Source organism: Vespula vulgaris, chromosome 3, assembly GCF_905475345.1.
Source record: "Vespula vulgaris chromosome 3, iyVesVulg1.1, whole genome shotgun sequence".
NCBI classification, from domain to species: domain Eukaryota; kingdom Metazoa; phylum Arthropoda; class Insecta; order Hymenoptera; family Vespidae; genus Vespula; species Vespula vulgaris.
Genome location: NC_066588.1, coordinates 9,870,210 through 9,895,688, shown reverse-complemented (window position 1 = coordinate 9,895,688; position 25,479 = coordinate 9,870,210). Strand labels below are relative to the sequence as shown.

The 25,479-nt window shown below is 30.3% G+C and overlaps 4 protein-coding genes across 13 annotated transcripts in view; 1 reads left to right on the top strand and 3 right to left on the bottom strand.

Annotated features, from left to right (window-relative positions):
• LOC127062360 (uncharacterized) overlaps positions 1 to 2,484 on the bottom strand; it is a 31,996-nt gene extending 29,512 nt beyond the window's left edge. For 4 of the 10 annotated variants that reach the window (XM_050990386.1, XM_050990389.1, XM_050990388.1 and 1 more), the window contains exon 1: positions 1,774 to 2,483. In XM_050990386.1, coding sequence (XP_050846343.1) covers positions 1,774 to 1,851 — 78 coding nt within the window. In that variant the 5' untranslated portion in view covers positions 1,852 to 2,483. Of the gene's footprint in view, positions 1 to 721; positions 944 to 1,773 lie in introns of those variants that run through there. The other 6 variants (XM_050990398.1, XM_050990391.1, XM_050990390.1 and 3 more) reach the window with 3 other exon arrangements.
• Positions 2,485 to 2,748: 264 nt separating this feature from the next.
• LOC127062213 (uncharacterized) lies at positions 2,749 to 15,550 on the bottom strand. Its single transcript, XM_050989988.1, has 26 exons — positions 14,955 to 15,550; positions 13,570 to 13,804; positions 12,758 to 13,068; positions 12,462 to 12,660; positions 12,260 to 12,398; positions 11,851 to 12,184; positions 11,644 to 11,775; positions 11,127 to 11,355; positions 10,603 to 10,708; positions 10,361 to 10,532; positions 10,160 to 10,258; positions 9,044 to 9,146; positions 8,475 to 8,768; positions 8,345 to 8,393; positions 8,194 to 8,243; positions 7,975 to 8,114; positions 7,707 to 7,877; positions 7,374 to 7,612; positions 7,103 to 7,295; positions 6,979 to 7,010; positions 6,791 to 6,896; positions 6,385 to 6,612; positions 6,169 to 6,304; positions 5,992 to 6,097; positions 5,804 to 5,904; positions 2,749 to 5,720 (listed from the first exon to the last, which is right to left on the bottom strand). The coding sequence occupies exons 1-26, from the start codon at positions 15,054 to 15,056 to the stop codon at positions 5,545 to 5,547; spliced, it is 4,182 nt and encodes a 1,393-aa protein (XP_050845945.1). The 5' UTR covers positions 15,057 to 15,550; the 3' UTR covers positions 2,749 to 5,544.
• A 233-nt stretch (positions 15,551 to 15,783) lies between these two features.
• On the bottom strand, positions 15,784 to 25,047 carry LOC127062364 (phosphatidylinositol 4,5-bisphosphate 3-kinase catalytic subunit delta isoform). The gene is made up of 10 exons (XM_050990408.1): positions 24,349 to 25,047; positions 23,754 to 24,212; positions 20,491 to 20,925; positions 19,937 to 20,367; positions 19,530 to 19,823; positions 19,164 to 19,442; positions 18,787 to 19,056; positions 18,352 to 18,666; positions 17,812 to 18,274; positions 15,784 to 17,730 (listed from the first exon to the last, which is right to left on the bottom strand). The coding sequence occupies exons 1-10, from the start codon at positions 24,490 to 24,492 to the stop codon at positions 17,599 to 17,601; spliced, it is 3,222 nt and encodes a 1,073-aa protein (XP_050846365.1). The 5' UTR covers positions 24,493 to 25,047; the 3' UTR covers positions 15,784 to 17,598.
• On the top strand, positions 21,417 to 23,663 carry LOC127062366 (protein Spindly-like). The gene is made up of 6 exons (XM_050990413.1): positions 21,417 to 21,700; positions 21,795 to 22,089; positions 22,175 to 22,295; positions 22,371 to 22,668; positions 22,756 to 22,912; positions 22,974 to 23,663. The coding sequence occupies exons 1-6, from the start codon at positions 21,432 to 21,434 to the stop codon at positions 23,592 to 23,594; spliced, it is 1,761 nt and encodes a 586-aa protein (XP_050846370.1). The 5' UTR covers positions 21,417 to 21,431; the 3' UTR covers positions 23,595 to 23,663.
• Positions 25,048 to 25,479: the final 432 nt, after the last annotated feature.

The following is a 25,479-nucleotide window of genomic DNA, read 5'->3' as shown; positions in this document are numbered from 1 at the left end:
AGTCTTCTTCTTCTTCTTTAAACAAAAGAGAGAGAGAGAGAGAGAGAGAGAAAGAGAGAGAGAGAGAGAGAGAGAGAAGTGAAAAAAATAAGATAAGTATAAACGAAGGAAAGCCAATTTCAATAATTAATCATCCCCGTAATATTAAACCTTTCTAAAACATGAAGTCCACAGCATATATTTCCTTTGATATCGTATAAGTAGGAAAAAAAAAACAATAAAAAACAAACGTAGAAGTGTTAAGAAAAAAGTGTTAAAAACGCCATTAGGAAAGATACACCTATCGAAAGAGGAAACGCTTAATCGGCAAACCACTCTGCTTTTCCGTACTTGCTTCGCCCTCGAACGCTACTACTACAGAACATTCTTGCCAGTAATCGTATCGAGATATTTCGCAAATTGTATATCGGTATAAGAAATGACTCGGTTTTGATACGCCATGTTTGCCAAACGATTTTATCGTACGATCAAAATATTGATAATAAATGCAACGTTTACGGATCATGAAAAACCGGCCTTACTCTTTCACGAATGGCAAATACGTATAGTGTCAAAAGTATATATGTCCCAGTCCTTAAAGAAATTATAATTATATTTTCGTAGATCTATAAATTTCTAACGACACAACGACGACGATTTTAAATAATCCTCTCGTTTGATATTTTGGATAGAACATTTTTCAAAGGGAAACTTGACAAAAAGAATTGTACAGACAACTTACAAATATAATTTGATGATACTTCGTATAATCCAAACGAAAGATTCATGCAACTTTTAAAACGTTTACGAATACTTTTTATGACGTGGTTCATGTCACGAAGTTTTGAATTAACTTATTCGATTCTTATTTGAAATTAACATCATTCGTGAATAACTTTTCGAAACGACGCGATATAAAAACGAACATTTGGAGGCCGCGCAAATATTTGTACGCCAGTGTGTGTGAAGATCCCTACCTACTTCCCCCTGTACCCCCCTTATACCCTCTACTTTCCTCTTACGAACTAATCTTATCGGTCTCGTGCGCGTATCTCCTTCGAACGACATACACTAAACGAATTGCTCGTCGAAAAGTGCGAGCCGATGACGTTTACGATATCTATCGTTCTTAAACGTGCCACAAGAACCTGTTTCCTTCTCTTTTCCTCTCTGCCCTTCCTTTCCCTTCCCTCATCCCTCCTCCTTTCTTCTTTCCTTCCTCTTTCCCACTTCATCCCTTTGATACGAAGATCGGAACTTCGAAACAACAAGATCGGAGCAACGATAAGTTTGCTACTTTAACGCTTTCGCATAGTACGTCTATCTGCTTGGTGAGATCTTTAATAGGATATGTAAACTGATTTCAGATAGATTATTCGAGATTGGAATCTTACAAAAAAAAAAAAAGATAATAAAAAGAAAGAGAATAAAAAAAAAGAAAAAGAACTATATCGAGTGGAAAAAGAGAAACTAAAATAGATGAACATTACGAATGTTAAGGAAGGATCAACGCTCCGAAGAATCGATGCTTCGTATTTGTTTATCGAATTCGTTTCGAAATGCGTTTTGCCTTACGTCTTGAACTTGTGGATTATTTTGTACGATATGTTAAACTCGTATTACCGAGAATTTTATTTAGAATCGTAAAACGTATGGTTAACACTATACTCCCAAACAAGAGCGCAATTATCGACAAATTTTATTTATCCGTACGTACGATTAACAAAATATTATACGTTCGAACAAGAAACAAACTATTTATGTTGGATGCGTAACAACGTACATCATACATACCTCGCGCAAATTTATCTGGTTGATATAAAACCTACAGCGCCTCCCGTACAACTCGATCTGTCTCTTCGCTTTTTTCATTGGCGTCCAGTGGGACGATCGGAGTTCGGTATTCGTTGCCTCTTCCAGCGTTGACCACGAGAAAAAGTTGTCTCGTATCGAGACACCTTCATTCGTTCTCGATGCATCCCTGCTATTCCTTTATCGTGTAATAATAATCTCAAGAGATCCCTTTCCTTGCCTCGTTTCTGAGATGATAACGAAAATAATAATCTCCAAGAATACAAAAAAACCAATTCACTCCGAAAACATTCAACAGCCACGCGTGAATCTCGGACGATACGATTTCTCTTTCTGTCTTCTAAAAGTATCCCCACTTTCTTTACGTCTCTCTCTCTCTCTCTCTCTCTCTCTCTCTCTCTCTCTCTCTCTCGTTTTTTTTCTTAATTATATGGACGGACAAATACACGCGGCGTTACGACGCGGACGTTGCCCCCGCGTGCGATTCGTTAACAATACTTCGTAATTTCGTGGACGGTTAAGATACCAAGGATGGAATCGTCTGTATGCGTTTTATCGAGCTGCTGCAACTATCGTTGCAAAGACGATCTGCAATAACAGTACCACGGAACATGGCGGACACACTCTCGTTGGTCGCTTCTTTGCTCTAGAAAACGTTCAACACCATCCGGTTTCTTCGACTCCGAACAGAGACTGGTAAGAATCATATAGAAGAGAGGCTACTTCAAAAGTCACACAAAACTACACACACTTGCGCCATATAACGTTTATCTCGCGAATTAACAGCAGAAGCGCGCTTCAACTGTTATTTCGAAAGATCTTAAAACATTGATATTCTTCCGAGGATTATAGCTTCAATTGATATTTTCATATCGTTTAATTTAAAAATACTTTATCTTTCACAAGTGTAATCGAGGGAGATAAATTACAATACTTCTTTGTACTGAAGGTATTTATTAATATTTTGTATCAATCGGTTTTCTTTTTATTAGTTATAAATAATATAAATACGTTCATAAATAATGTCAAGAAATCAATTTAATCCATTATATCTTGTACCTTAAATAATGACTAAAATTATGGCATATAAACTACTTCACAGCTATAAACCATAATTTCACCTGTTACACGATCTTTAATTTAAATAATAGATGAAATTATAGTATATGATCTCTTCATTTCCACAACTATTCTTAAAGCCATTACTATAAAATCAGAAATTACGATATAAACGTATAAATTTTATTCGTACGGGCTGTTGTATCTCACAAATCGTACCTTCAACCCTAATAATTAGTCATTAAAAACATATTCACTAAGCATTATTTTTTAAACGGAATTATTCATTATATTTATATGATATATAATAAATGTTTATGATCAAAAATTTTTGACAAACCTCCATTTTTACTAAATCTTTAGAATTATTTCATAAATTATATTGAGAAATTATTGATGAAATAATGAAAAATTTAAAAACAACATCTAAAGACCAATACTGTTTATAATTAGCGAATTCAAAAAATGAGATTGAAAGAGATGTAATGATTAAATTTAATTCTAAATAAAAAAATATAGCATTTTAGTCTTGAATTTACCCAATCATTATTATAGTTATCTTTATCAAATTCATCAATCCATTCTCCAAGCAAACAACCTGTTTCAATATTATTGGTACTGTAATTAATGTGAATCATGCTATTTATGTTATAATACATCACAGTTTCTTTTAATTCATCTAATATATCATATATATCTATATCTAAATGTAGCATTGTTGTGAAAGTTGTGATAAAAAAAAAGTTGTGAATGCTATGATAAAAATATTAGTTAACAAACTATTTTTATCAAATTAGCTTTTAAATTTATAAATTTTGAATCATATTTTCATTTAAAAAACAGTATTACACACTTCTGATTTACCATCCAACAAGATTTCATACCAATGTTCAGCATCAATAATATATATGCTTAGTAATATATTTTGTTTACAAAATAATTTTAAAATACTAATCAAAATATCTAACATTAGGATTTTAACATTTTGATTGTTCTCACCATGGACGCAATGTTCGTTGTTGCTTATTATATGGATGATTCAAATTATGTTTTTAAATCTAACAATGAATTTTATAAATGGCTGATTTATAAGAAACATGTAGATTTTACAGTCTGGTATGCAACTTTTTTCATTTAATTTCAGTTTGTAAGCATTCTTCCTTCATAAAACGTATTATGCGAATTTAGAGGTTTTGCTATAACAATAGTTTTATTTAAAACATTCCTATAATTTCATGACTTCAACTATTTACATTTCTACATTTGTATTAATTTATTTGCAGAATCTATTATTTGCATATTCCTTTATTTTATTTTTCGTATAGTTTATAATTAATATTATATAGTTTCATGTTTAATATTGATAATATCTTCACGATAAAATTTTGAACAATGTCAGAAACATTTGTAATACTAATAAACAGTATTTGTTAATTTATTAAATCCATTAACGTTTCTATATCCAGCATTTTTTACATATAATAGATCCTTTGATAACATTTTCTATCTTGGTATCTGTAATTACTGATATTGTATCTTTTTGAAGATACTTAGATCTATAAATAGCCATACACACTCCTGCTATTGTCATGTATTGGAATAGATTTATAATAGCTATTTTTAAATATTATTTTCTAAATTCCAAACATTCATATCTTAATATATCATCAGAATTACAATATTCTTTTAAAAGTCAAATAAATAATTTTTTTCTGCTCTTTCAATGCACCATTCCAGACATTTTTTTCAATTTCTTTTTCATTGTATCGGATCTGTATTTTATTTTGTATCAGGTATTGCGCTAATATAGTTCTTGTTTTCCTTTGTATTAAGGTAGTGTGAAAAGTACTCACTTTTAAGTTTGTGAAACCAAAAGTTTTTGGAAAATTAGAAAGTGCAGAAAATAAAATTATAGCCCTCAATAATTTTAATTTTTTGTCTTATTTCAAATATCATTATCTTGGTTCCATTTTGGTTTCCAAATAGTGTAAGGCTGTAAAAATTGTCAATACAATACTTTACAATGAACTGTGTGCCATAAGCTTTAAAGTTGCATACCAGACTGTAAAATCTACATGTTTCTTATAAATCAGCCATTTATAAAATTCATTGTTAGTTTTAAAAACATACTTTGAATTATCCATATAATAAGCAACAACGAACATTACGTCCATGGTGAGAACGATTACGCCCGCGCAGATTTTGGTAAAGTGTGAATTAAGTGGGGGGACTCGACGCGCTATTCAGTACCGTATGTGTTATTAAATGAAAATTCGTATATGTATGTATTCTCTTAGCTTATTTAATTAATATTCTGTTTGTTTCTTACCATGTACAAAATTTTTATAAAAGTTAAAAATGCTTATTGATATCACGAAAATATAGGTTAAAAACGAAATACAATTAAAAGTTTTATTGTTTGCTACATTTCTGGTTTGTAGTGTTGAAGAAGCTCGTACACTATAATTTCAACCAGTTGTTTAAAAGAAGATATAAATTATTGTGAAATTGTGATTTGTGGGTATAATAGCTTATATATTACTGTCGTACAAAAGATTTGTGTAGAATAAAATTACATTATTTTCATTTTTTATAAATATTATAATTTATCATTTATTTTGAGCTTTAATACTCTTACAATATCTGCAATGATGCTCGATATCTTTACAGATCCGCAATGTACGCTTAATTAAATCAGATTGATTTGCATCGTCTTCGAAGTAAAACATAACCAAAAATATGAAATGCAATATAAATAATACTCATAGATATTATGTTCATCCAAAAGTTGTTCTCATCAAAATCATAATATTCCAATACTACTGATCCATCTGTCATGCAAGGTAAATCTTCATTAACACTTTCACAGGCTAAAAGCAAATAGTATTCAGAGTTTAAAAATAAGGATTTATAATTATTTAAAAAAAAAAAAATACATATGTATTTATCTTACATATATTATGTACACCTCTCCATTGAATAATAGAGAGAGCCTCTGTCGATTGCAACAGCCATGAAATATATCTTATCCAACGTACATAAATCGATAAAGTACTTAAATCAAATATTTATAAAATAGTTAATTATTTTAAAGATTATATTCTATTAAATTAATTTTCACTTTGTACAAATTGTTGTTACCTTAACTTGATAAAAGGACCCATGCTGACCATAAGAATATAATCGAATGGCACCAAATATGCCATTGCTAATGGTACAGAATCAAATGCCACAGAAAAGAAACATCCTAAATAGTATATCTCTTTGTATTTCTAACTTTCATATAACATAACATGTCACATTAATATAATAACATACCACAAGCAGTTGATACATTCATTGTGACTATAATAATCATTATGGTTAAAACCAAAGCATCAGTTGTTGCACGTAATCCAGAAAGCCAATAAACTATTGTTGTAAATAATATTGGTTCCAGTATTAGTCCAGGTATCTGAAATTAATATTTTAATTATGTCTCATATCCATACATTTACTTATTGTTTATAGTTAATGGTATAGAATAAAATTTACCAAAGATAATATTCTTGCAAGGTAATAAAGATAAATAGAATACATTCCAGCACGGTATTCCCTGAGAAAAAGTGGGAGTTCTTGTGGTATTAAAGATAAAGTGGCATACATTGGAAAAAATGCATTTTCAGAAACCAAAATAAAAATAACACCCTGTACAGCTTGTATTCCAAGTTGATCCAAATTCACTGCACCCACAAAACAAAGTCCAGCCATTGTTGCTAGACACTATATATAATAAATAATATACAAATTACTTTAATTCTTATAATTGATCCAAATTCACTGCACCCACAAAACAAAGTCCAGCCATTGTCGCTAGACACTATATAATAAATAATATACAAATTATTTTAATTCTTATAATTGATAAAATAATTTAAATGAGAGGATTTTTTTGAATTACCAATTTTTGAAACATTCTGATTAGCTGTAATGATGGATCTCTTAACACTTGCATAAAACCACGATGGACCATCCAAAAAAGCTTCAACCAACATTGTAATTGCTTGCTTTAAAAGAATTTTTAATACAAAACATACTAATAAAAATATCAAGTGTAAATAATAAGCTTTAACATGAATAAATACTTACAATTCATTTGTACATGAAATGTCATTTCTCCACTGCAAACAAAAAAAAGAAGAATGATATGTTGGAACTGGTGATTATAATCAAAGAAATGTAAACATGTGCAATATTATGTAAAATTCCTCACATGATAGGTTTTAGCTATATGCAACTCCAATTGTATGTTAACATCCACTTCTTTACATGCTTCACTTGTGAGAAAAGCATCACAAATTCTTTGTGCAGTTCTTCTGCTATTGTCCTCATCCCTTGGAGCAATTGCAAGAGTTGCAACAAGGAAATCAGCGGGATTATAAGTTTGTGGGCATTTGTAACCTTGACTATGAACGATAAATAGAATTATCAAAAGTTGAGCAGAGTAATTAATTTGTTTATTAAAAAAATGTTTTTTTGAATACCTTGCAAAAAATCGAATAGCTTGTTCACTGGTACCAGCAAATGCAATTCTTCCATCGGCAACAAGTATAATTCGACGAAAACAATCAAAAATGGCCGAACTCGGTTGATGTATGGTACATAAAACTGTCCGACCTTTCGCTGCAAATGACGTTAATTCTGATATCAAAACGCTAGCAGAATGTGCATCTTGTCCCGTTGTTGGTTCGTCTAAAAATAATATCTTTGGATCTGTAAGCAACTAAAAAAGTGCAGAATTCAATTAGTATAAATCTTGAAACTTAAATGTTCGAGTATTATAAACGAAGAGACGAAGAAAGATACATATATCTTACTTCTGTTGCAAAAGCGAGCCTTTTCTTTTCTCCACCCGATAAAATCTTTCCATCGTCATTATTACCGATACGAACGTTACATCTGTAGATCAAACCAACGTCGCGCAATAAACTTTCTATTTTTCCACGAATTTCTCGATTTCGTATCCTTCTGTCGAATTTCATTCGAGCCTAATCAAACGATAAATATTTTCAAATATACATTCAATGTTTTTTAACGTTAAAATTTAATTTATTATAAAAATTAATATTAAATAAATGCATGAACCATAAACCATAGATGTTCCAAAACGGTCATCGTTCCAATAAACATATCTTCTTGATGCATAAAACCACTGTGGTATTTCATATAAGACGATCCAACTGGAACACCATTCACACGAATATCGCCGTGCACCACAATACCAGCTGAAAAAAATAAAAATCGTCTTCGTTGTGCCTGATCTTTCGTAAAAATATTCACGATCTATAATAAAATCTTATTCACGTCCGGTACGAAGTGCCAATGCTGTCATCAACGATGTTTTCCCAGATCCACTAAATAGAAAAAAAAAAAAAAGAATACTATTAAGATCTGCGATCTAATTACTACATTGTCGATTATAAATGTCATTATTTATTATAATGAATTATTTTACCTGCCTCCTAATATCGCCGTTAGATCTCCAGGTTTGATCACTCCTCGCACTGAAATGAAATGGGAGATTAACAAACTGCAGGTCTAATTATTATCTGCAATATTTTTTCAAAAAAAGAAAAGACATTTACCGTTGTTTATAAGTTGTTTGTTTATGGTTTTTCGATCACGATCCATCGCATATACAGAAAGATTTCGCCAAAAAAGTGTTGCCCCGGATGAATCTCTACTGCTTGATGATTTCTGAATTAATGGTTTCTTTATCACAGTCATATCGATCAATTGATCGTTCGTCATGATGATAATCCCAAATTTTAAATGATCGTTCGATATTTTTATAAACCTTTGTATATTATCTAGCTTGGAAAAATGTGAAGAACCTATTATTAGATCTTTTCGGATAATTTTAGATCTTTTTTTTTTATGTTATATTAATGTCATATCAGGATATTAATGTGGCAAGGATTAAACAGAAACATTGATACAACATTGTCATGTAATAAAATCGACACGTACACGCTCACCCACACATCGAACACTATCAATTGATCACTCGATGTAAAAACATTACTAACAATGTTAAATTTAAACGAGTAAGATATTCGCGTATGTTGAGCGTTCTCTCCGTCTCGTTTCCGCGTCTTGTTCTTCTCCGAGGCCTTACAAAAGTCAGAGGAAACCCATCAGAAAGCAAACTAACGTGTCACTACCCTGAGCGGTACTGTAGCGGTACTGAACAGACCACACGAGTCTTGAAATGCTTCGCTAACCCCTCGATTATATTTGTGGATAGCGTTATAAACCTGAGACACGTTTAATGAAACTAGATACAATCGCATTCTTATTTTTATGTGAACTGCACTGAGTTAGTGCGTGAGAATGATCGAACGTATCGTTTTTTTTTTTTTCTAAAATTGAATTTTCATTTCTTATTTGACCTAAATATAAATAGAAGAAGCAGACTTTCACTTCGATTTAAAAAATATCCTTTCTTCGGCGTAAGATGTCTGAGACTCAGATTATGGTAATTGAAAACCGAAACCTTACACGTACGACATGCCATGTAAGTACTTGCGATAGATTTTACAAGGTAATCAAATAACTAATTAAAATTGCTAATATTCTTTTATAATTTATCTAATCATCATCGTCGTTCTTCTTGATTATTTCAATACTTTTCAAGATACTTTAACCAGATATTAAAATAATATTGTTCTAGAAAAGCATCATTCGTATTTCTGTTCGAATGAATAAAAAATTGTCGTCTCGAATAACGAAGATCCTTTTTAGGTGAGTTAGGTATAACTGTCGTATAAGTTCTTCTTTTCTTTTTTTTTCTGTTGCGGTCACACGGTGTGTATTGTAACCGGTTTGTAACGATACTGTGATATATCAAAGGATATAGTGGACGTCTATACGGGAAATGACGCCGGATTGTTGCAGATCGCGTATATCTTTTTCATAGCACGTAGATCAATGCATCACACGCGCCCATATCTTGCGGTGATTATATGTCGGAATCAATATCAGAATTATTTTGATAAGCATTAGGAACCTCATTAATCTTCATTCTTTTCTTCAAATTAGTTATAAGTATTTCTTCTAGTTCGATGCATTTGTCAATATTTCTAATTCAATTAAAATAACAGAAGAGATTATATAAACAAATTGATACATATATATAAAGATAATATCGAATAAAACTTTTAAGTTTGTTTATTTATACTTAATACATCAAAAATATAAAGAACATTATATCGTTGTTCCATTAGTGGATTAAGGCAGTGACAGAGATAAGATTTTGTTAGATCTCCTATTTAGGACGACGTGTCTTCGATAACAGAGCAATAAACGCTAGAAAACGGAACACTATGATCAGAGAGAATAAACAAACTATATCCATCCAAAAATTTTCCTGGAACAAAATCAAAATTATTATATATGTATTCAATCTATTAAAAAATTGTTAAGGAAATCTCAAAAAAATAAATAAGCCAAATCTTTTTTTTGCATCCACCTGTTTGAAATTATACATCTGAAGAACCATACGTCCACTTTTTGGACAGGTCGAATTACTTCTGGTACATTCTATTGCCTCTACATCTGCCCATTGATTAATAAGAAGAGCTTCGTTTCCATATCGGAACCAGGACAAATATGAGAGCCACTCAAAGTATGGTGGCACGGATCTAAATAAAAATATATTACAATATATATATAAACAATTTAAAATTATTACAATTTTTTTATTTCATTTACCCTGCATTCAAGAAAAATCCGCCAAATAATAAAAAAGGTATTATCACTGGAGGTCCTATCGAGAGAGCCATTGAGACGTTGTTACTAATACATGATATGAGATAGCCTGAAAAGATAAAATGAAATATTCGATAAACAAATAATGCATTTGAATTTTTATGATGCACATTAATGTAATATGTATTCACGAGTGCATGATACAAACACGCACGTAACTGGTAATGAGAATATATGCACTATACGCATAACAATATTTTCATCAGATATCTAAGTAAATAATATAAGATAAATAATCCATACTGAAGCAAATATGTCTTTTCAAGAATCGTATAGTTCTTAAATGTATTACAGTCAATCACAACAAAAATATATTATGAAAATGATAGAAACACAAACTGCTTATATGCTGCTCATATTTCCGCATTTTTCTATCTCTACATATCGGATTAAAGAACAAGGTCACATATAAGTTCATCTATAGAATTATGATGTTATTTATTTAAAGATTTATCTAATTTACTTACCGAATGAAATAGAAACATTCGCTACAAGAGTTACAATGCCAACGGTAATAAAAAAATGATCCACACCGGGATATAAACCAATCATTGGATAAACGATTATTGTAAATAATAAAGGAATAGCTATAAAAATTGGTGCTTCTGCCAATGTTTTACAAATGAAGTAAACGTCCGTGCGATACATGCCACTGCGGTGTTCGCGTAAGAATACCGGAAGTTCAGCACAAAAGATCTACAAAATAATTATGATCATATGAGAAAATAAAAATATTAGTAGGAGAAATGAAACTCGATTCAAGATAAGTTAAATTAGAAAACATTCGCTCGTCTTCCATTGTACCAAGGTTTTGTTCATGAACGCTCACGCAATATTCTTTCTGATATACGATATGTTATGCTATCAACATAAAGGTTGTCGATAACAAATATAAAATAAATGATTTTTAACCGTGCAAATCGACAATTAAAAAAAAGAAAAAGAATTTAAATTAATTTAATAGCAAAACTGTTGACTTCTTACACTAATCACAGCAAAAACGTTCTGGAAGGTCATATTTGTCAGAAAAATGAAAAGTGCACCGTTGATGTTCATTACACCGTCCTGATCCAACCGTTGATTAAAATAGACGATACCAATTAACAACGAAACTAACTAAAGACAAAAGGAAAAAATATACGTTCTTTTTCATTGTTGTTATCCGTAATTAATATCGACAAATAAGCATACTATAGTCTGCAAAAGGCGGACTTTGATGAAGATCGGTTCCTTTATCACCGCAAGCCAAGATCTCCATAATACAGCACGAAACTGTTCACACCATGAGGCTTTATAGGGTGATCTCATATTATCCAAATACATTCCCTCTTTAAGAGAATTCTCAAATTCACCATTCACTGTTTCAGCTTCCAAAGCTATTTTCATTCCATATTCGCTCTTTTGAAAAGTATCGCAAACTGTGTTTATCGAGTGCCTACATGATGCTTCTCGTCCAGGCACTACGGCAAGAACTTGAATGAAGTAATCGGCAGGATTGTAATTGCTAGGACAGGCAGCTCCTAATCTATAACGACATAATCGGCATGCACATTATAGTTATCTTCTAAAGTCAATCGATTTGATAAATAATTTAGTTTACGTTTTAAAGAAGTCGCAAACTTGCGTCGCTGTACCCATGAAAGCGACCCTTCCCTCGGCCATCAACAGAATTCTATCAAAAAGGGTAAATAATTCGGAGGATGGTTGATGTAGCGTTGCAACGATTGTTTTACCACGGGCTATAAAAATATTTAACAAGTTACTGTATTTGCGACAACAAGACACAATCGATGTTAATTTACCTGTTAAGGCTTTCAGAACAGAGACAACCTGATGCGCCATAAAAGAATCAAGACCGGAAGTTGGTTCATCGCAAAACATCAAAGGTGGATCAGTGAGAACTTCCGAAGCAAAAGAGAGTCTTTTCAATTCACCACCCGAGAGACCCTTCATGCGACCCGGCGTCCCAATTATTGTATTTCTACATTTCGTTAGAGCAAGCTGCAATATTATATTATATAATTAATCATAAAGTACAATAAACAATAATTTGATCGTTAATAAGAAGTAACTTCTTCGATTAACTTTCTTCGATTACCTCGTTAATGACCTCGTTAACTCTTTTTTTTCTTTGCTCTAAAGATATGTGTTTGTCCATACGAACCATTGCTTGAAAAAGCAAATGTTCTTTGACAGTCAAAGTACCGATGAAAAGATCATCTTGTTGTACATACGCTGTTCTAGATGTTAGGACTTTCGATGACACTCTTTTACCATTGGCGGCCATCAATCCCGATATTGTGACACCAGGACCAGATCGAAAAGTTAACGCATTCAATAAGGTCGTCTTTCCTGCACCTGATGATCCCATGATTACTAACAGTTCACCAGGATAGGCTACTCCAGATACTTGTGATCATACAAAAAAAAATGAATGGAACGATTAAATGTTAATTTCAAATTCATGTATAAATATTGGCTAATATTAAATATTGTAAATAAGCGTAACTATACTTTGTTCTTGTCCATTTGTAACTGATTTCAATCGAACTAATGGCAATTGTATGTCTAAAATATGTATCAACTTTCAGAAGGTATGCATTTTTTTTTCTTTTTCTTTTTTTTTTTTTTTTTTTTTTTAAATAAACGCATCAAAAATATTAAACTTTGATGTAAGCATCTTCTACATCACATTGACCCTTCTTCCACGGTAAACCTTTTTCGAAAAGTTTGTAATATACGTTCTTCTTCTAGATACTCATTCGATTATAATTTATCATAAAATTTCAATAAATCTCAATAATTAATTATTCCGTTCATGCAATATTATATAATGAACATCCCATTAATCGTTAACGTTTTCAAATTAATAACGAGATCGTATATTCTTTAATATTTTTAAATTCGTACCGTCCTTTAATATATGCCTTTGTTCCAGTGGCCTTTTACTTCTAAAAAGGGCACGGTCCCATATTCTGTCCTTTCTTGCAGTAACGTATACATTTACGTCGCTCCACGTGTATGTAATTTTGTCATTCGGAGTACCGCATAGTTGTGATATTCTGGTCGATGAATGGAAAATAGATTCCATGCATAAAGTCGCCTCTGGACTTTCACCTTCCGGCGTAAGTTGTTCATTATTCTCCTAAATAAATAAAAAGTAAAATAAGAAAAAATATATAAAATAATATATAATTCATTTAAAGTGAACTTTGGATCTTATACAATTTTTTTATGTAAAACTTTTTCAGATAACTGTGTTAATCAGTTTGAGATTAAATTACATATAATCACTCAACATTTATTTAGAAAACGTAGAAATATGTTCAAACTTGTTTCTATATTCAATAATTAATTCGATAAATCGTTCGATGCGTTATGTACTTACTATGATTATGCAAACGCAATATTACGAGAAGTACGATATGCATATAAATAGAAAAGTATGTCAAAATCTTGCCAGAATTTTGAAATATTTTAACATATATGTTTAATCACTGTTATTGCACATTATACAGCATTTATAAATTTTCTTCGAGATGGAATATAAAGACAATATAATTTTACATTACATTGTATCAATATTATTATTGATACAATCGATTGCAGTCGTGCTAATATACATAAGTCTCATTTATGTAATTAGACTAGTCTGTTACGTGAAAACCCATGCACGTGATACATTCTGACGTAAAGAAATTAAAATTTACGATAATCGAACAAATCAATTTTTATAAAACATAATCCTATGATTTTTTTCTTACTTCGATATGGAATAAAAAATTAGAGATTGAAAAGTACTAGTAGAATTAATTTCAAATTGGATCAAGGAACTCAAAAATCCGTGAGGATTGTGGTGAGCATGTGATCGATGGAAAGCAATAAAGAGAAGCCTTATGTATGTACAGTAATCACCATATGGAATTACATTGTGAAATTCAATTAGCCATTTTCTCTCGGCAATATATACTGGCACATGAAGCTTTTGCTTGTAAAAGATTGTATAATCCTAACTCACACAGATAATGCGTCAAATGATACACCGAAACGTAAATAGTAATATCTTTACAGCAAGCATTAAGCAAACGCAGACAAGCGCCAGTAAGCATTAAGTAGCATTAAAAAAACGATATACTAGTTCATCCATCTTTTAGATAAAATGATCATACGTTAATATACATAGTTTCTTCCATTGATGTACCAATACTTTACTGGAAATGAAATAATTCTATTTAAAAAAATTTTTCCTTTCTTTATTTTTTAAATCAATAATAAAACTTTTGAAATATACTCACAAACAAAATCGCATGGTAGGAGACTCTCTGTTGCTGCTTATTACTACTAGAAGCAGCGTTCGTTGCTGGTATTAATGGTTCACTCTCTTCATCGGCTGTCATTCTATTCTATCAGTCGAATCCCGCTCAAATTTTTTTACAATAAATATATAACTGAATAATTACGCGATCCTAATGATCTACATTTCCACTAACATCAGAATAAATCACTAGAGATCATAGCTTTTCTAATTATTGTTTTGGTTCAATTTTCAAGTTTTATTTTTCAAAATCGAACATACATCGATAATAAAACTTTTAAAAAAAAAAAAAAAAAAAAAAAAAAAACGAAGAAATAAAAAACAGAAAAACAATAAATAGAAACGATGGAAAAGAAATGAATAAAAAAAGAGTAAGCACAGTAATATTAGTTCTCGATTATTATTCGCGGTAAGGACACCGGTAAGGAAACAAATTCAATGCTGTTTAATGCGATGGTCTTAGAGATCCATAAAGGAGATACGTAGCCGTCATTAGCTCGAATGCCACTAAAGAAGATAGAAGACCTAGGTGTCCCCTTTAAACGTGCAAAGGAGAGACCCTCGATCCCCTCACACTACTCACGCGCACGCATTCGCTTATTTCAGAACGAATATGAGCCTGAACTATCTTGCACCGCCTTCGTCCTTGTTAATCTTATATAAGAGAATTACGAAGGCGCAAAAATATTTACTACTATAATAAATGTAATAAGATATAATTTGAACGAATGGTAATACATGGTTTTTCGAATTATAAAAGAATTTGATGAATACTATAATATAGAATATTATAAAAGAGAAATTTGCGATTTCACATTTGCGACGTTCGATCAATGTTTATTTATCATTTACATAATTTTCAAACAACCGATAACATTAACGGCTTTTGAATATAAACTAAACTTCTTCTTTATCGACCAATAACATAATTCTTAATGTGGATACTCCAACTTTTCTCTCTCCCCTCCCTGATTCCCTCGTTCCCTCGCTCCCTCGAACACTCCCTCTCACGCTCCCTCTCTCGTTCCATCTCTCGCTCCCTCTCTCTCTCTCTCTCTCTCTTTTCCTTCTTTCAGTTGCAATTGTATTTCAACAAATGTGTTTACGCTAGCAACAAATATGTTAATTATGATTGTCATGAATATCTTGATTATAGATATTCCACAATTATGAGGTGACAGCAATCGTAAATAAACGTTCAATTGGAGATTCCATATCATTAATACAAAAACAATATTTTTTCAGTCAAATATTTTCTTTTTCAAAAGGGCCATCATTATTCCAACATTTTATGGTAGGAAAACCTTGATAATCGTCTCTTATTATTATACATTATTTAATGTTTCTTAAAGAATATGTTTTGCCTAAGCTTAATACGCTTCCTGTATAAAGAAAGAAATACATTTTACTAGACTATCCAATTCAAAGAAAGGAATTGCTGACATTTGTTATACTCTTCAAAAAGTCAGTGTATGTTTAACAATTATTTACTGAACTTGTTTAAAAAGAAATGAATAACTTATACTTATGCAACGCAAAGATGAGTTTTCTATGTATGGATACATAAGAACAAAGACGTATAAAAACGTGCTAACAAAACGAAAAATGGTCCTCTCGACACTTATTTTTGGCACCTAAGACGGTCGCCACGTCGACCTAACGACAGAAACCTGGTAATGCTCCGCTTATAAATTTAAGTTATTTAAACATAATTTTATGAATAAATATTGCTTTGAATTATCACACTATCACTGACTATTGCATAGCACGATTTATATTACGGGCGATAAGAAATAATGCTTAAGTATTTTTAATAAATTATAAGATAAAATTTACTATTTTTAGTTTTTGCACTACTGTCGAAGACTAAGTAATAAAAATACAATAGCTTTTTTCTATTTTATCATCCTTTACATGTAAGAATCTTACATTTTGGTATACTTGAATGTACTTCTTATTGCTGTATGTAATAGAATTGGATTTAAACGGATTTCTTAAACAGTAGTTCTCTAGTAGAATTTCTATGCATACCATTGTAAGGCGCTGTAGTGTAGTGTGATATTTAAAGAAGATAATTTACATATAAGGTAATTCTGTACAAGCTAGTTATCAGCAATTTTTTAATGAAACTTTTTTATAAAATTCAAAGCAATATATTTTTTCAAATTAAACATAATTTTATTGTTAAACTTATGGATAGGCTGTCTATGTTAAGAAATGATATGTATCATACATCAGCCTCTGAAAATATATGCCACAGTGTGTTTCTTACTATTAGGTATTTATACGGGTATCGTGTTCAACGACTGAGAGTTTAATAAAACGCGTCCGCCTAATTTTCATTGTTTTGTCATCCATAGACTGCAATTCACATTAACAGCTCGATTTAAAACATTATATGTGCATTATACGTATTCATTGCATGTAGTAGACACTATTTCATTCACAACTTCTTAGTACATTAACTTTTTAGAAATCGTTAACCAACATACTTCACTAACTCTTGCCACCTTCGAAAGTTTCTCAGAGATTAACTTTACACTGCCTATGATTCAGAGCATAACTGCATTCTAAGTATCGTCAAACACATTGAAATAATATCGTTCCTTTTCTAGTATAATTTTTCATATTGTTTTATTATTTTTAGCCATATTATGTGAAGCCCAATTAAGTGAAGTTTTCCATGAATTGCAAAGTGCCTCGTCGAATTTACTTCTAAAGTGTTTCTGAGCTTCACTTTCAGACATTTCTAATACCTGTAATTAAAAAAATATAAAATTAATATCACGCCAACGTTTCAACATTTTAAGATACAAAAATATATTCCATATATATACCAAAGTATCCCTTAAGTAGTTGAGATCTTTTTCCGATGAAAGTTCAGGAAGTCCAGTAGATATCATCATTGCAAATAAGGATAGAATTAAACCACCATGCTGTCTTAAAATTAAAAAAGCTTGTTCACAATGACTTTGAAACCGCTGAAATTCCACAGCTTGCCCTTTCTTCGTCTGTCCTTTATTAATTACATGAACAAAGTCATTAGTTAACACAAACGGCACGCGTTCACGTCTAAACCCAAATTTCTCTTTGAAGTGTCCGAGAATATGACCAAAATCAACATGAAATAGTTGACCAGTTTTTTTAACCATAATATTATCAGAATGTCTATCAGCAATTCCAAGTACATATGTTGCAACACAATACCCGGCACAGCTTAACGTAAATTCTTCAATGGCTTTATTTAAAGCTGCTTCTGTATGATTATGATCTTTCAGCCAAGCTAATAATGAACCTCTCCTAAAAAAGATCCATTAAAAAAATAATAGTATGCATAAGTAAATATATCATAGTCCGATATCTGCAATCGTATGTACCTAAAAGCAGCGGTTGCGGAAAACGTGCCTTTCTCTTTTTGTATATTTGCAATGGTCTCAGCATTTAAAACTACTTCAATCATTCCAACTCTATTTTCTGTAGATATACAACCATATGGATTCATACGTAAATCCAAACCTTCTCTTTTCCACAACTTGTCCATGATCCTTAACATCTGAAGTGTAAGCATATCTTGTCTCAAATCATCTCCATGTTTAAGTATTAAATAGATATCTTCACCAAATGGATCCGCATTTTCAAAGACAAGCCACAATGGTCGCATTTTGCTATCCATAACCCTACATTTTTCAATTCTACAAATAGAACACAAATATGAAACAAATAGGAATACATTTCATATAATACGTGAAACTAAGAACGTACGAAAGATATTAGAATAAGCTTAATAAAATATCTGCTTTTACAAAGCTTACTTTAGATGTTTCCACCTAAAGCTTGGATCTAATGGATTAAGAACATTGGATAATGCTTCTTGACAATGTGGTTCTTGAATAAAATCTTGAAAGGTTTGAAGTGCCGCTTTACGATCTTTTTTCTGCTTAACTTGTTCTGAAGCACATCTTAACTTATCCAAGCACTCCATTTGTTTAAAAAGTGCTCGCATATGTTGTTGACTACCTCTACAATAAGCTTCAAGTATAAGACCAAAACGAACAGAAACAGAACCAACTTGCATTTCTGATCTGAAATACAAAATGATCGATTAATTTCAAACTTATCTTCCTTTAACAACAGCAAATACTTCAATATATACGTAAATGTATACACGCAACAATAGAATATCACACACCGAAGATGCCAAAACAAATAATGTCCTATCCTCTGATTATTAAGAGCACGTCCTAATAAAAATTCAGTTAAATCACATGATAAATAATTTTCATGTTTCAATGCTTGAGCCAATTGCAAAAGGTACAAACTCAAATCTTCATCACTAACATCCAAAAGACAACGTACAGCAAAACTCCTAACATTTTGATCAGCATAGGCATAATCTAATAATTCTAATGCTTTTTCTACTGGCAATGCTGGCCATTGTTGTATTAATGCTGTAGCTTCTGCTACTTCTCTGGAAAAAAAAAAGAAAACAACAATCAGATTTAATTTAAACTTCTACCACTAAAATATATAAAATTTGTGTAGTAAGTAATGTTACTTGTGATCATTCCATTCTACACATTGCAATAGTTTGGCCAAAACTGTTGGAATTTCATGAAGACAATGATGCCTCAATGCCCACATAGTTTTTTTTTCCTGTTCATGGAGTTCATGGAGTGGATCTCTATCTGCTAAAGATCTTAATTGTTCTAATTGTTGAAATTTATTAATGTCATTTTCTTGATTTGGTTCTTCTTGCATTATTCTTTCAGTAGCAGATTCACGTAGTTTTCTTGCATATTCTACCATTTTTTCTGGAGTAGGATAGAGTACAGATTTATCTTTTCCATAGCTGTAACAAAAATTAACTTAATCTATCTCTTAAAATATTTAAAAAAGAGTATTAAAGATTTATCTTATAAATATTGTTTACTTAAACTGCCTAAAAACAAAGCATAAGCATACTTAGGAAATGTCAGCATAAGTGCTGCTGCTCTATCAATATGTGGATTTGATACTACTGTCCCTAAAGGATGAAGTAAATCATCATTCTGCATATCCTCTGCATATGTCCACGTATATAATGTCATTGCTCCAGTCTTTAATTGAGATTTAAAGTCATATATAGTTGTGTTTGCCCAACACAAAGGATTTATAAAGAATTCCTGCTTAGAATCCTTAACCAGTCTTCTACTCTTTAGGCCTTTTGAAGTTTTACTAATTTCATACAAGACAAAACATAAACGTGCCATTCGAGGTATATCTTTAACTTTAATATCAAATCTAAGAGTTTCTTCCCATTCACAACTACCATCCGAGCTTACTATAGTTTCTTTGGTTTTCTGACTCTCACACAATGACTTCCCACCATGGAAAAGGCCAGCTTGCAACCCAATCTATGTATACAAATTTGACAGCTTAAAGAATACTGCCAATATAATGAATTGACAATAAAACTGTAAAACTAAAATTAATTTCATGGACATTTCTGAACTCAATTTATAAATAAATTTATATACCTCTACTGTTCGATGAGCAGCATCACAGTTGAGTCGAGAAATACCATTTACAGTGAACACAAATGGATCATCTATCTTCCAAGCAGAAACATGTTTGCCTTTTTTACGAAGCGTAAGTGTAGAAAAGGAAGGTCTTGTGCGCTGTAATGCATCTACATCTGGATTCTCAGGACCATTATCCTGATCTAAAGATACACTTTCTACATTTAAAGTAATAAGCGTTGGTGTAATGTCTTTTGCTAAGCAATCTTGAATATAATTAAACTGTATAAGAGGATAATCTCCAATCAAATATTCTTCTTGACCACAAACTTTAAGTATGAAGTCATTTGGATGTTCACCTCGTAACATCATTGTATTTGCCCTCTTATTTAAAATAAGTACCAATAGCTCATATGGTGTAGTAGAATGCGAGATTTGAAATGTAAAAGATGTCTGAAAACAATATTAATTTAACAAATTTATTAATATAGTTTTTTTTTCTTTAAAAATAAACTTACATATCATAGTTTACATTTTTACATAATATAATATATTAATAGAAATATGCACATAACCATTTTATATCAATTATATTATTAATATATTATATTGTGTAAAAATGTAAAACAATATTTAAATTTATTTTTAAAGAAAATATATATATGTATATATGCGCGCGCGCACGCACACACACACATACACACTTAGTAACAGTCTAACGATTTATTTCCATCATACTTTTATTCTATTTTATACACATTAACAAATAGTTGTATCTTATTTTATATATATATATATATATATATATATATATATATTATTTCTTCTTTATTGTAAAATGAACTTTGATTGAACAGTTATATTGATGCCAACATAGTTCATCTCAAGTACATGGAAATTCAAATTTCTTTGATTAATTCCCGCCAAATGTACAGAGAAAACATAAACATAACCTCTAAATGTCTGAGACAATGTCTTCGTGTAATGAAAGTGCATTTATAGGCTCGAAAGATGAATATTTCAATGAGACTTTTGATGGAAGTATAGATTATCGTAAATTACATCTACAAAATGAAAATTATCGCCAAGAATTGCACGAGTTGCATCTAAAACTTGTCCATAATGAAGCTATGCAAAGGGAACTTCAAGAAGTTAATGAATCATTGGAACAATTGTTAATAAAGGAAAAAGAGAAAGCAGAAAAAAAACTTCACGAAATTCAAGAAAAGTAAATAAACATATGTAATTATAAAACATATATAAATTGGTTATTATTTTAAAATATTTATAGTAATTTTATTTTTTCTTTGTTTAATATCTAGAAACCGGGAAACTACAGAAGCATATGAAAATCAACTTAGTGATCTAGGAGTAATATTAGAAAATAAAGAAAAAAGAAATAAGGAATTATATGATTCATTACATCAATTGAAAGTTAAAGCATCACAAAATAATTTATATAAAATCGATGATATTGAAGAAAAATTAACACCATTAAAGGAGCAGGTCCAAGAACTTTTAATCAATTTAGAAGATGAAAAACAAAAGAAAGAAAATGCTGAAGAAACTATTAAAGATCTTAAAAATCAACTTTTTGAACTTCAAGAAATTTTGGAAGTATATTGTTTATTCAAAAAATTATGTACTTAAGATTAAAATGTCAAATATTATACAAATTAATCTAAATAATTATTTTATATAGGTAACTAAAAATAATTTGAAAGAAAGAAATGAAGTATTAGAAAGTACTCGTGAAGAATTAGTTATTTGTCGATCAGAGATAGAAACATTGAAAATTGTTCCTGCTAATGAATCATGCAAAGGTAATTTTTAAAATTAATTATTACATATGACAGGAAATATTGAAGAAGAAAATAAATATTGTAATTCTATTGTAGGTAATTCTTTGTTTGCTGAAGTTGAGGATCGACGTCAACTTGCAGTAAATAAAGTAACCATTTTAAAAAAGAAATATGATGAATTAAAACAAGCATATGATATAAAAGCTGAAGAAGTTAGAACTCTTAAAACAGAAAAAGCATCAATATTAAGAAAATGGAATGAATGTGTAAATATATTTTCAGAAGATAATGAATTAATAAATAAATATAAAAACAGAATTCGTGATTTGGAAAAAAAATTATTAGAAGTTCAACAAACTAATACCGAGACAAAAACAATCGATAATTCCTTTAGGTAAGCATGTTCTTTATAATACATTCTTTTGTTTTCTTATAAAATAAAATACTATATTTGTATAAAACAAAATTATATTTACTTCAGCTACTTGGAGTCATTATTAGCAGAGAAAAAAAAAGAAATACAAGAATTACATCAGAGGATTGAACGTGATTCTGTTGATATGTTACTTCAAACCGAAATAAAACATAAAATAACTAAACAACTTCAATACTGGCAATATAAAACTATGTATATGGAAGTAAGTACTTGTATTAAATATAAAATTATTTGTATATAATTATTGTAATGTTACTTTGTAGGCACAATTATCAGCAATTAAAAGTCAGTTAGAATTGGAAAATGCAAATTCATCAGACTATAAATTATTTTTTGAAGCGATAGAACAACATAGGACCATTTATAAAGAATTTCCTGATAAAGAAGAAATTATATTAGAAAGTGATACAAAAAATATTGAAAAAGTTTCATCAGAATTAGCAACATTGCAAAATGCCTTACCGATTAATTATCACAAGTTTAAGAACATACCACAAACAACTGATAATATAGATACTATATATAAGTCAGATCTATTAATAAATAAGTCATATAAAGCAGATATTGGAAAAAACTGTGTTGATCATGATAATAATGGTCAATTGAAATTTAAAGATAAAAAATTGGAAGAAAATGCGAACGTAATACAACGCAAAATAATAGAGAACAATACAGCACTGAGCCTTAAAACGACTCATATTGAAACAACAAATTTAAGTTTAATTGGGGAAACACAAAAACTGCAGAAAATGGTACAATTTGCTGAAGATACAAAAAATTCGTTAAGTGACAATTCCATGATAAAAAAGAAACAAAATGATGAAAAAAAGAAAATTACAAAACAATACAAAACCATATATATTTCATCTGAATCATCTAAATAAAAGACTAAAAGTATTATGACGATGAATGAAAAATTGTTAATGTATATGTAATTTTGCTCTATAATTGCATTTTTGTATGTAAAAATACTCTTGTTAATTTTTATATCTTTCTACTTAATGCTTATTTTTATAATATAAAAATATATAAATATTACATACCTCTGTATTCCTGAATTTTGTAACAAGAACAAGATTTCCATCCTTCAGTCGACATTCAATATTTTTAGGTATCGCAGGACTTGGAGCTAACCTTAATGGATACTGATATTGTACTTTTTCCACCCATGATTTTTTTTGTCTAGCAACAGCTACTTCATCACCCAATACTCGCATTTTCCATCTGAAGTCATTGACTTCAGAATTTTTTAAGGCAGCAAATTCATGTAATCCTTTTCCAATTATATGACCTATTTGGGCATCTAAATTCCTATCATTTTTTATACCTTCTCGTTCAATAACTTTTAATACAGAACAAAATGGTTTTATATCACAAAGACGTCTTGTTTCATCTCGTAGTTCTTCTGCTTCTGCATTTGAATTGATGTATGAAAATACATATGATTGTGCATCTTTTAATATACCATGAAGGGGATACTTGCTTGCCTCGTCCCAAAGATCCTATAATATATATATTTTATTATTTGTGAACACACATTTAGTTAACAAAAATATATGTATAATTATATAACATTTTTATTCAAACAATTTGATAACTATGAAAGAATTTTAAGAATATTAAAAAAAAAATACTTGCTTCTTTAATTTCAGCCAATGTAGCATTACGATTTGTATCAAGTGGGACTACCACACCATTAGGCATCAAACATGTTAACTCTACAACTTCTGTTGGTGTTTTTGCCCAAAAATCGTAAGTATATGTGCTTGGTATATGCACCATGATGAAAAATGTATTAGTGCATTAGGCACAAAACAAGGCTATGTATTATTCAGGCACTAGAATAGCAACAGTGTCAGACTCAAAACTGGCAGTTATCAAATACATCCCCTGTCTGGTTTACATAATTTCATAAGCTCTATGTCAAGCAAATTATCTCCCTCCATTGTAATGGAGGAAATATACACAATATTGTCTTAAAATCATTTAATATTTATTCTGATGTAAACACACATTTGTCAGTTTAATCACTTTGCTATAAAAGCATTACATACAACCTATGATGTTACAAAGTGTACCACACACTGTCACTTCAATTCGAGATCCAAAACAATGTTACGTCTTCGTGATTTTTACAAATTAAATAACAAAATATTTTATTTTTTACTTTTCTCTTCTTTAACGAGTTTCGTTTTATCAATAATTTGCGATGTGTATTTGCATAAATGCAATCATCTTTCTTGCAAATAACAACACAAGTCATCCATTATTTGTTGCGTTGAGTGAGCAAGCCAAAGCAAGCACAATTTACAGATAATTTAACGACAGAAGGGTAAAACTTTGATTGTACATTCATGTAACTAAATAAATCACACATCTTCTATCGTTTCATGAAAATTACTTAAAGTTATCACTCGTTGTTGATTGGAGTAATGTAATTGTATATAGTATCTTCTAAAATTGTAATATTAATTTAGATATCAAAAATAAATTATGAACCAATACTATATAAACGATTATGAAATAAATTCTTAAAATTGTATTACGTAAATTCAAATATAATAATATATTATTAATCTTGGTATACATTGTTATCGAATGTCATAATTGGAAGATTATCAATTTGTCAAAATTATTCAAGTGAAAATTGTATTGCTTTTTATGAAACTTGATCATTTAATTTTGAAAGATCATGGCAAATAAAAAATATCTAAAGCATTAGAAACATATTTCACTTGTGAACAATAAGCGTTATCTTTTTATAAGAAT

Bases quoted from the DNA above. Each gene is read 5' to 3' on its own strand.
- LOC127062213 (XM_050989988.1), bottom strand. From the start codon at position 15,056: ATGACAGCCGATGAAGAGAGTGAACCATTAATACCAGCAACGAACGCT. The intron at 12,185-12,259 runs GTAAACTAAATT...ATGTCGTTATAG, and splicing joins GTTTGCGACTTCTTTAAAAC to ATTAGGAGCTGCCTGTCCTA. The intron at 6,305-6,384 runs GTAAATTTTATT...TATTAATTTCAG, and splicing joins TTGCAAGAATATTATCTTTG to ATACCTGGACTAATACTGGA.
- LOC127062366 (XM_050990413.1), top strand. From the start codon at position 21,432: ATGTCTGAGACAATGTCTTCGTGTAATGAAAGTGCATTTATAGGCTCG. The intron at 22,296-22,370 runs GTAATTTTTAAA...ATTCTATTGTAG, and splicing joins TGCTAATGAATCATGCAAAG to GTAATTCTTTGTTTGCTGAA. The intron at 22,913-22,973 runs GTAAGTACTTGT...GTTACTTTGTAG, and splicing joins ATAAAACTATGTATATGGAA to GCACAATTATCAGCAATTAA.
- LOC127062364 (XM_050990408.1), bottom strand. From the start codon at position 24,492: ATGGTGCATATACCAAGCACATATACTTACGATTTTTGGGCAAAAACA. The intron at 20,368-20,490 runs GTATATAAATTT...TTGTATACATAG, and splicing joins CTGCTCATCGAACAGTAGAG to ATTGGGTTGCAAGCTGGCCT. The intron at 18,275-18,351 runs GTACATACGATT...GATCTTTTTTAG, and splicing joins TCCGCAACCGCTGCTTTTAG to GAGAGGTTCATTATTAGCTT.